This window comes from Mercenaria mercenaria, chromosome 6 (genome assembly GCF_021730395.1).
Source record: "Mercenaria mercenaria strain notata chromosome 6, MADL_Memer_1, whole genome shotgun sequence".
Lineage (NCBI taxonomy): Eukaryota > Metazoa > Mollusca > Bivalvia > Venerida > Veneridae > Mercenaria > Mercenaria mercenaria.
The window spans coordinates 59,895,663-59,906,318 of NC_069366.1; the positions used below are offsets into that span (position 1 = coordinate 59,895,663).

At 36.8% G+C, this 10,656-nt stretch overlaps 2 protein-coding genes across 2 annotated transcripts; both read right to left on the reverse strand.

Moving 5' to 3' along the window:
- Positions 1 to 2,752: 2,752 nt before the first annotated feature.
- Positions 2,753 to 3,616, reverse strand: LOC123550454 (uncharacterized protein K02A2.6-like). Its single transcript, XM_045338881.2, has one exon. The coding sequence runs from the start codon at positions 3,614 to 3,616 to the stop codon at positions 2,753 to 2,755; it is 864 nt and encodes a 287-aa protein (XP_045194816.2).
- A 176-nt stretch (positions 3,617 to 3,792) lies between these two features.
- LOC123550453 (uncharacterized protein K02A2.6-like) lies at positions 3,793 to 6,764 on the reverse strand. Its single transcript, XM_045338880.2, has 2 exons — positions 5,879 to 6,764; positions 3,793 to 5,753 (listed from the first exon to the last, which is right to left on the reverse strand). Exons 1-2 carry the CDS (start codon positions 6,762 to 6,764, stop codon positions 3,793 to 3,795), a joined length of 2,847 nt encoding a protein of 948 aa, XP_045194815.2.
- Positions 6,765 to 10,656: the final 3,892 nt, after the last annotated feature.

Sequence of the window (10,656 nt, forward strand, 5' to 3'; positions counted from 1 at the left end):
GTTGCTCTAAACAATGGACAGAACTAAACAAACTGGAATATGGAGAGGGGATCTGAGGTAAGGGATGAAAAAGCATTATTATCAAAAAGCATGATTTCAAAAACCTAATCATTTTGTGTCATTGAACAACTTGTCTTATTTTGAGCGTTCCCTCTATCTGCTACATAAAGTGCAGACATTTCAAATGCATTGCATATAGTTTTATGTAAACTGATCTTGGACCTCACGTAAAAATCCAAACTGACTACATTACGCATATGGCAGTTATCGATATACCATAGAATGTAACACTGGCAACAAAGTCCACATTTCACCTGCCCTTCAAATGAACTAGACAATGCAATGTCGAACGTTTGACTCCTATGAAATCTATTTAGTTATATAATGCAAGCTTTGCAAGGGGTAGTACAGAAATATTCAGATGATTTTTTAATATTTCAGGTAATATTGATATTAACTATTGGAGAAAGAAATGATCTATAGTTGATGTCACACTAAATAAATAATGTATATTTGATTTAAACACATTCTTTCTAATCAGTTATTTAGGGGCAAATATATAATATTATATACATTGTATATCCCGCACGATAGCTCAAACGATAACATGTTTGATAATTATGACTTTTCTTCATTAAAATGTTTCAATACAGAAAACATTTTTGTATAACATTACAGTATGCACTTAACTTCTATCATTGACAATCTTTTTGAGTTCAACGATGCATGACAACGATAATATAAACATGCTGTCGTTTAAATAATCGTGCGGGAGTAGTATCATTATTATGTACGTTGATATTTTGGCTGGAATTGCAACAAACGTAATTCTAACGTAAACAACTTTTTATTACGAATACCCTAATTATCATTGTCGTCACAATATACATCTCTGTAACTATGGTCTTATACCTAATACATGACATCACCCTCACACTAAATTGAAATATACTATTAAGACTTCTAATCAGTAACGTTCATAGTCATACTAATTAAATGTTATTCAGTGTATCCAGTTTTCAATCCGAGTTCAAAATAACTGTTTAACAAAAGTATTCTTAAAAGTTACAGATGCAAAGTATATGTCAAGAATGTTATACATTGAAAGTTTGTATCAACAGTGTTACATGTGTGTAAGTAATAACGAAACATTTATACCAACATTTCAAAAAAAAACAAACAAGAGGGCCAAGATGGTCCTAGGTCGCTCACCTGATAAAAACACCATAACAGTGTTAACATGTTTGACATAGTGATTTCATGGAAACAAATATTCTGACCAATTTTCATTAAGATTGGATCAAAAATGTGGTCTCTTAAGTGTAAACAAGCATTTTCTTCAATTTGACCTAATGACCTAGTTTTTGAGCTAAGATGACCTATATTCAAATTTGACCTAGATTTGATCAAGGCAATCATTCTGACTAAATTTCATCAACCTCGATTAAAATATACAGCCTCTATCGCATACAAAACGTTTTTCTTTGATTTGACCTAGTTTTCGACCCCAGATGATCCATTTTCAAAACTGGTCTAGATTTCATCAAGGCTATCATTCTGACAAAATTTCATGAAGATCAGTTGAAAAATACAGCCTCTATCGCATGCACAAGGGTTTTCTTTGATTTGACCTAGTGACCTATTTTTTAACCCCAGATAACCCACTTTCAAACTTGGCCTAGATTTCATCAAGGTAATCATTCTGGCCAATATTCATGAAGATAAAATGAAAAATACAGCCTCTATCGCATACACAAGGTTTTTCCTTGATTTGACCCAGTGACCTAGTTTTTGAACCCAGATGACCCATTTTCAAACTCGGCCTAGATTTCATCAAGGCAAATATTCTGACCAATATTCATGAAGATCAACTGAAAAATACAGCCTCTATCACATACACAAGGTTTTTCTTTGGTTTGACCTAGTGACCTAGTTTTTGATCTCGGGTGACCCATTTTCGAACCCGGCCTAGATTTCATCAAGGTAATTAATCTGACAAAATTTCATGAAGATAAAATGAAAAATACAGCCTCTATCGCATACACAAGGTTTTTCCTTGATTTGACCCAGTGACCTAGTTTTTGAACCCAGATGACCCATTTTCAAACTCGGCCTAGATTTCATCAAGGCAAATATTCTGACCAATATTCATGAAGATCAACTGAAGAATACAGCCTCTATCACATACACAAGGTTTTTCTTTGGTTTGACCTAGTGACCTAGTTTTTGACCCAAGATGACCCATTTTCGAACTCGGCCTAGATTTCATCAAGGTTATCATTCTGACCAATATTCATGAAGATTAATTGAAAAATACAGCCTCTATCGCATACACAAGGTTTTTCTTTGATTTGACCTAGTGACCTAGTTTTTGACCCAAGATGACCTATTTTCGAACTCGGCCTAGATGTCATCAAGGTTATCATTCTGATCAATTTTCATGAAGATCAGTTGAAAAATACAGCCTCTATCGCATACACAAGCTAAATGTTGACGGACAGACAGACGACAGACGACAGACGCCGGACATCGAGCGATCAGAAAAGCTCACCTGAGCATTGCTCAGGTGAGCTAAAAAAAACTTGAAACAATGTTTCTTAATGTCTCATAACTGTTACAGTATACTTTGAAAATTATAAAGATTTTAACTGGAATAATTATCAATAAGAAAACATGCTGATGATAGATATAGGAGTTTAACCCCTATTTTGATCACTTAGGGATTATTATGCCCTGTGCACAAGTGATCAAATCACAAATTTAACTTTTCAACTTTCTTGCGAATTCTTGTTGGGTAACGTTTTTCTGTAGATACAGTATTTTCAGGGGGTTGCTGCTGGTTTTCAGTTGTTTGCTCAACTTTCGCAGGACTTGTTGATGACTGACTAGCTGTTGACTGACTAGTTGTTGACTGACTAGAAAATGACTTTCTAGCTGATGAACGACTATTTACACTATCTGACAATGGTAAGAAACTAGAGTCTTGTACCACACGATCTGGTTCAGGTACAAGTTCTGACATTTGAATCTGATCTGCATGCCGACGCCAGCTGACACCCGGCGCAATCTCTACACGATACGAAACAGGACCAGTTTTCATGTTTATTTTGCCTGGAATCCAAGTATCTCGACCACTACGATAATCTCTGATCGTAACACAATCACCAATATCGAAATTACGGTCTGTAGTACTGCGATGCATTTTGGATTGCTGATCTTCTACTCTCTTTCGCAAACTAGGTTTAAGTTTCTCCAGTCTAGTTGGTAAGTTACGTCCATAGAATAGACTGGCTGGACTGACTTTAGTAGTTTGGTGTTCTGCGTTCCTGTAAGCCAATAAGAATCTTGAGAGTTTGGTTTGAACTGTGCCTTGATCATGTTTCGCGGCTTTCAATGCCTGTTTCATTGTCTGGACAAACCGCTCGGCCAAGCCGTTTGTCTTCGGATGGTACGGTGCACTATACGTAACTTTGACACCATTCTTCTGTAAAAATGTACGGAACTCTTCGCTTACAAACTGAGGTCCGTTGTCACAGACAATTTGGTCACAAATTCCACAATCTGCGAAAATAGCACGGAGGACTTCAATTGTATGAGTAGCTGTAGTCGAATTCATAATTTTCACAACAGACCACTTAGAATAAGCATCCACGGCAACAAAAAAACATGTGTCCGAGAAAAGGACCGGCAAAGTCCACATGTACGCGACTCCAGGGTCTTGTTGGAAATTCCCACGGATGAATAGGAGCTTCCGGTGCACTTGATTTGTTCCGCATACAACCGTTACATGATTTATCTAGGGTAGCCAAGTCCTGATCTATGTTTGGCCACCAAATATAGCTGCGAGCGATAGATTTCATTTTGACCACCAAGATGTCCGGAGTGAACTTCTTCAAGAACATTCTGTTGTAGGGCCTCCGGTACCACTACTCTACAGCCCCACATTAAACATCCCTGATGTAGAAACAATTCATTTCGTCTGTTCCAATATGGATCAATTTCAAGCGAAACAGAATCAGGTTTATATCTACTCCACCCATGTTGCACCATATCGTACACTTGTGATAGGATTTTGTCCCAACGCGTAGCATTGGCTATCTGTATAGCTGTAACAGGAAGTGTATCCATTACACTGTGTAAATATACGTCCATTGGATCAGAGTTTTCGGACACCCTTCCACTTAATGGTAACCTTGACAATGCGTCACAATTTCCGTGTGCTTTTGTTCCTTTGAATTGTATGTCATATTGGTACCCGGCTAAAAATATAGCGTATCTCTGTAATCTACTAGCCGTAGTGCTACTCACTGCCTTACACGGGTTAAAAATCGATGTCAAAGGTCGGTGGTCAGTAACCAATGTGAATTTTCGCCCGTATAGGTAAACATTGAACTTTTTTACACCCCAAACTAATGCTAGTGCCTCTTTATCAATTTGGCTATAGTTCTTTTCTGCACTGTTTAAGCTTCTAGACGCGAAAGCTATAGGTCTATCAGAACCGTCTGGCAACTTGTGGCTTAAAACTGCTCCGATCCCATATGAACTTGAATCACATGCCAACAGCACTGGTAACTCAGGATTATAGTTCATAAGTACACAATCTGAAGCAATCATTTCTTTAACTTGCATCACTGCGTTCTCACATGACGGCGTCCAATCCCACTTCGCATCTTTTGCTAACAGTTTATGTAGGGGATGTAAGATAGTCGCTAGATCTGGAAGAAATTTCGCATAATATTGGATCAAACCCAGAAAAGAGCGCAGTTCTTTCACGTTTGTAGGATTTGGGGCATTTACCATTGCTTTAATTTTATCTTCTGTTTTATGTAGACCATTACCATCTATTTTGTGTCCACAGAATTCTATTTCTTCCTGGAAGAAAGCACATTTTTTTACATTCAATCTGAAGCCATTATCCTGTAAACGTTTCAGAGCTTGTTCAAGGTTTGCTAAATGTTCCTCGTCTGTGGCTCCTGTCACAATCATATCATCCAATATTACTTGCACTCCTGGTATACCGCTAACAATCTGCTCTATCAAGCGTTGGAAAATTGCTGCTGCAGGTGCCACCCCGAACACTAAACAATTATACCTAAACAAGCCCTTATGTGTATTAATCGTAAGAAGTTTTTTACTTTCTTCATCGACTTCGACTTGAAGATATGCGTTTTTCAGGTCAATTTTCCAAAATTTCTTTCCGGCACCTATGGAAGCAAATATATCTTCTATTCGCGGTAACGGATACTGATCAATTTCTAATAACGGGTTTACTGTTACTTTGAAATCCCCACAAATTCTGATCTCACCATTGCTTTTCGGGACGGGGACTATTGGTGTAGCCCACTCACTGTAGTCTACCTTTTCTAGCATACCTGCTTCCAACAGTGTTTCTAATTCTTTTTCAATTTTAGGTTTCAAGGCTAGTGGTACAGGCCTAGCTTTATGGAAACGCGGTGTTGCATATTTCTTTAGTCTAAGCTTTGCTTTTACATTTTTCACATGTCCTAAATTGTCTTGAAATATTTCACCGTAACGAGCCTTCATGAGATTTTCCACCTCCGATGAATCCAAACTTTTACTTGAAACATACTGGAGAGCTTTGATCTCTGCCCAATTCAACTTAAGTAAGTGAAGCCATTCTCTACCTAAAATTGGTCTATTTCCTTTTTCAACAACGTAAAGGTTCAAGTCCTCACTTTGTCCGTTAAGTTCAGCTTTAACGCTTATCACTCCAAGGGGCCTTATTATATCCCCTGTATAAGACTGTAATTTCAGACTTGTCTTTTGTACTTAGCGTTTGGCCATAATTTTGCAAAATCTTCTGAATTTATAATGGAAACGCCCGAACCCGTATCAAGCTCCATGCGGATTTGTTTACCTTCAATAACTGGTGTAACCCAAATTATATCTCTTCCGTTTGTATTTGAACGAACGTTAAAAAGCGAAACTTCTTCATCCTCGACCTCTTCATCCGACATTTGATGCACCTGGGCTTTGCTTTTGCCTTTTACACTTTTACACGCTGGAGCTATATGTCCCTTTTTACCACAGGTATAACACACTGAATCTTTAAACTTACAATGTTCTGGTGTGTGGTTCTTCCTTAGACATCTGAAACACCCTAATTCGACCTTAGGTTTATTGATTGGGGGTTTGAATTGTTTGTCTTTATTTCCTTTCTGAAAATTTTTCTTAGGAAATTTATCAGAAGCAGATACTTTATCTACACTTATAGCCTTGCCATGAACTTCATTGACATCTCTGCTTGCAAGTTCCATTGTAGTTGCGATTTCAATGCTTTTTTCATATGTTAGATCTTTCTCACTGAGAAGTTTCTTTTGTATGTTTTCATTTCTTAACCCGCAAACGAATCTATCTCTTAACGCTTCATTTAGCCCATCGCCAAAGTTACAATGTTGTGACAATTTACGTAGACTTATATTAAAGTCTTGAACTGATTCCCCTGCACGTTGATCACGCTTATAGAACCGAAATCTTTCCGCAATTGTCAACGGCTTTGGGTTGAAATGTGTCTGCAATAACGTAGTAAGCTCATTGTAAGACTTTTCACTTGGTACAGTTGGTGAGGTTAAGTCACGAAGCACGGCATAAGTGGTAGGGCCAATTAGTGCTAGTAACGCAGGCACCTTTTTCTCGTCTTTCACACCGTTGGCTATGAAATACTGCCCGAGACGTTCTTCGTAATTTTGCCAAGTCTCACTTGTGTTATCAAAACACTTGATTTTTCCTATGGATACTGCCATTGTCCGAAATTATTGTCTATCCGACAACTATTACACTTTTTCTTGATCGGATATAAAATGTCCTTCAGGATAGAATTTCCTCTCAAATATTTTACCACGCGTTAGATAGATGTAGAATTCATCTTCTAATTGGTTTACCTCGTCGCCAATTATTATGTACGTTGATATTTTGGCTGGAATTGCAACAAACGTAATTCTAACGTAAACAACTTTTTATTACGAATACCCTAATTATCATTGTCGTCACAATATACATCTCTGTAACTATGGTCTTATACCTAATACATGACAATCATATTATACCTTTGGTGATGGTCAACACTTTTGTAATGCATTCACAAGTACAGAATTACTGAAAAGCAACTGCACGTATTTCATGACCTAATTTATTGTTTTCATCTATTCAATGTATTTAGGGGGAAAAACAATTCGTTTATACCTATAATGTTTGTTTGTTTGCTTTCAACATTTTGTTTGGGTTTAACGCCGTTTTTCAACATTTTTCAATTATAAAATGTTGGGCAGTAATCAGCATTCCTGGATTCTGTACCAGTACAAACCTGTTCTCCGCAAGTAACAACTAACTTCCCCACATGAATTATAAGTGGAGGACGAAGGATTTTAGACCCAATTTCTGTTATCAAACCGCCACGGAGAACATACGCATCGCCCGGGGATCCGTAGATCTGCGCTCTGCAGGGCGAGTCAGATGCAATAACGTGTGTGTACATGATTATTGAAGCGTACATCTGAAGTATCATAGTTAGTCTCTAACAACAAATAAGAATTTTGGGCGCAATGTTTGAAAGGGCTAAGACGCTTTCCTGAGGAGGTGAAGGTCCCTGGTTCGAATCCTGGCTACTCCCATTGCGGTGTGTCCTTGGGCAAGGCACTTTATAACAATTGCCTCAGTCGACCCAGCTGTAAATGGGTACCAGCAAATTGCTGGGGGTAAGGTATAATTGGTTTTAACTGTTCTTAAAATAGTGTCGCTCAAATGCTCTACAGAGCTTATGTTAATTGTTTCACAAAGCGACGGTAAATAAAATTTACCTTTACCTTTCAGTTCCAAGTTAAGTTATACTTATAAAAAATCAAGGGCACTTACAGAGCTGCACAAAAATCAACACAGCAAACACTGACATGACAGCTTGATAAATTGTTCAAGGTAATTCCATAACACCGTTCTCCAACTGACTCATACGTAGTTGAAGGTATTCACTGCCTACTCATCACCATTGTGTCTCGGATTCAGACAGCCGATATTTACTAACAGTGTTCAACATGTGTATACTCTAAATAACTTGTATTGCTTTTAGAAGAAGGCGCTATGTTCTGAGAAACCTATTGGCTTCTGCAAACCGCATCAGTCAAAATTAGTGAGTCACAGCAATAAGATATTGAAAATTGTCTATTTTCTGATCATCGCGGTTAGCAACCACTTATAAAAAGACCTATTTTAATATGTTACATTTCGTTCTGTGGGAAAAATATTTCGAAATACCATCCATGATGTTAAGCGCTTATTATCCACGCTTGGAAAGTTATTGGGTGTCCGCTGGAATCTTCCTGTGGTTATCTGGTGTCCGCTGGAATCTTCCTGTGGTTATTGGGTGCCCACTGGAATCTGCCTATGGAGCAGATGTCAGTCAATCTAAGAAACATCTATCTGCTTCATCTTTGCGAATCATGGTTACAACATCATCATGGCCTGCAGAATTTTCATTTTTCTCATGTTGAGCGACCTATGGAGTTTCCACTTTCTCTACTTTACATCTTACAAATTATACTGTATCATCGACAGTAGCCTGGGAAACCGTTGATAATATTTGTGTTTTGTCAAAAGAAATCATACCTAATATTTATGCATTAAAGATATCATTTAATTTGCGCTAATTAGTGTTTTAATTGGCAATCATCGAGTTTCTGATATTATCAACGTCTGGGGAAATCTGAGGGAGTTTCCATGTAACTACTGATTATCGATTTTCTATAATTAGCCTAATTAACATGTGATCATATTTGCGCTTGTTTGAATCGAAAACGTGGCAATGCTGCCGAAATTTCGACAATTTTCTTAGATCACTAGGTCTGCATTAAAATAACATCTTGATAGCTATGACGCAAATTTAAGTTTCTACTGACATATTTAAAAGTTATTACAACTTGCTGGAAAAGCTATGGGAGGTACAAACTGGTATTTGTCTATGGCTCGGAAATGTTCGGAAACCTTCGGAAGTACACGATTCCGATCTGATTTTTCCGTGAGAATTCCGTTTCTATTTTTAGCCATGGATTATTGCTTTCAGAAGTTATCGTTCTTTATTAAACGCCCGCATATTTCGGGTGTAATATAGGTGGCGCTTCGGTCGAAAAACAGGTTTCCCCAAGCTGTCAAACTGCAGGTAGAAAAAAAGTTAGAAATTGTCAGACTGGATTCCCAGGCTACATCGACAGGTCAAGATAAGACAACTTACTCAGCCAGTCAGCGCGTGTTCTCAGGAAACTCATTTTAAATGGAGTGGCATCAGACAATAGAGTCCTTTAAAATTAATATCTCATGCCATAAAATCCTCTTTAATAGCACTTTCTGAAAACAAAATATCTCTTATCTCTAACTGGGATGAACCTAGAGAGAAAGGGTTTTTCTAAGAACGTATCGGCATCGTTACGAAGAAAGAATTATTATTACAGATTACTTGATCCCAACATCCTTTGTAAGAATGTGAGCGATATTTAATACCTATCTACGAGCAGTTTACAAGAGCTGAACTTTGTAAAAATTTTGACTGTTGTCGTACTTTCTTCCGGAATTACTGAACAATAACTTTCCGAGAACCATGAGGTCAGCTCGGGACAGTCCGTTAAATTAGTTATCAACGGTCAAGGCCATATAACTTGCTTGACTTACGCTAACATTGACTGGTAAGTATCATATTTGATACTAAAATTCACCAAAGTTAAGTTATGGTTTTACGATGATTTGTAAGAGAATTTAACCTTGCAATTTCAATAAATCATTTTATAAAGGTTTTCTGTGCGAGCAAGAGGGACTCGTCAGTTTAACATAATTTATACATAACGGAGTATCATCATTTCTAAAATGGAGTAAAATTATGTTATCTAAAATCTCATATGGTGACAGAAAGTCACTGAACAATTATTGTAAATTTTAGAACAAGTCTAGTGGTCTAAGCACTTAAAACGTATCAAATTTGTTTTAAAACATCACAGGACAATTCTTTTCGCTGTTAACAGTGCCATACTATGGCTGATCTAAAAGTAAGACGACAATGACTGTATTCATTTTTTAAATCCTGTTTATTTTGACTAAATGAAAATCAAACTTACGTAGCAAAATATTTATTACTTGATTTCAGTGAAATTTGTACTGCATACAGTTATAACGTACAACTATGTTCTAACTTAAACTGAAAAAGATAGAAAAATGCTAAAATTTCATTTCGAACAAACATTCCTCGTTTTGATTATTGTTGCATTTCCTGAAATATATGTAATTGCTTTATTAGTAACACATTCCTTTAAAATGTGGCACTGTTCTCAAACTGCTTTTCTTCCATCAAAACTACATATCCTAGTTTATTTCTGTTTTCAGTTGCAGTGTTCTTGATTGGTTCTGACTTGCATTATGACTTGTGTAACATAAAAGATAAAAACATCCTGCATATTGCTTGTTTGTATTGTGCTATTATTTTGTTCTGTAAGTTGATATTACAATGTATAGAGATAGGCCCTAAAAATTTCAATGATAGAATTACATTAAATAAAGTCTAGAAATTAATTTCCAAGTCCTTGAAATAACCAAAAATGATTTCACAAATGTGAAGTTATGATAGTTTTGTTAATACCAATAACAGAAGTTTTAATTTTT

Excerpts from the sequence above, each read along its gene's own strand:
- LOC123550453 (XM_045338880.2), bottom strand. The coding sequence starts at position 6,764 with ATGGCAGTATCCATAGGAAAAATCAAGTGTTTTGATAACACAAGTGAG. Across the intron at positions 5,754-5,878 it reads GGTTACACCAGTTATTGAAG|GGGATATAATAAGGCCCCTT; the intron begins GTAAACAAATCC and ends AGTCTTATACAG.
- LOC123550454 (XM_045338881.2), bottom strand. The coding sequence starts at position 3,616 with ATGAATTCGACTACAGCTACTCATACAATTGAAGTCCTCCGTGCTATT.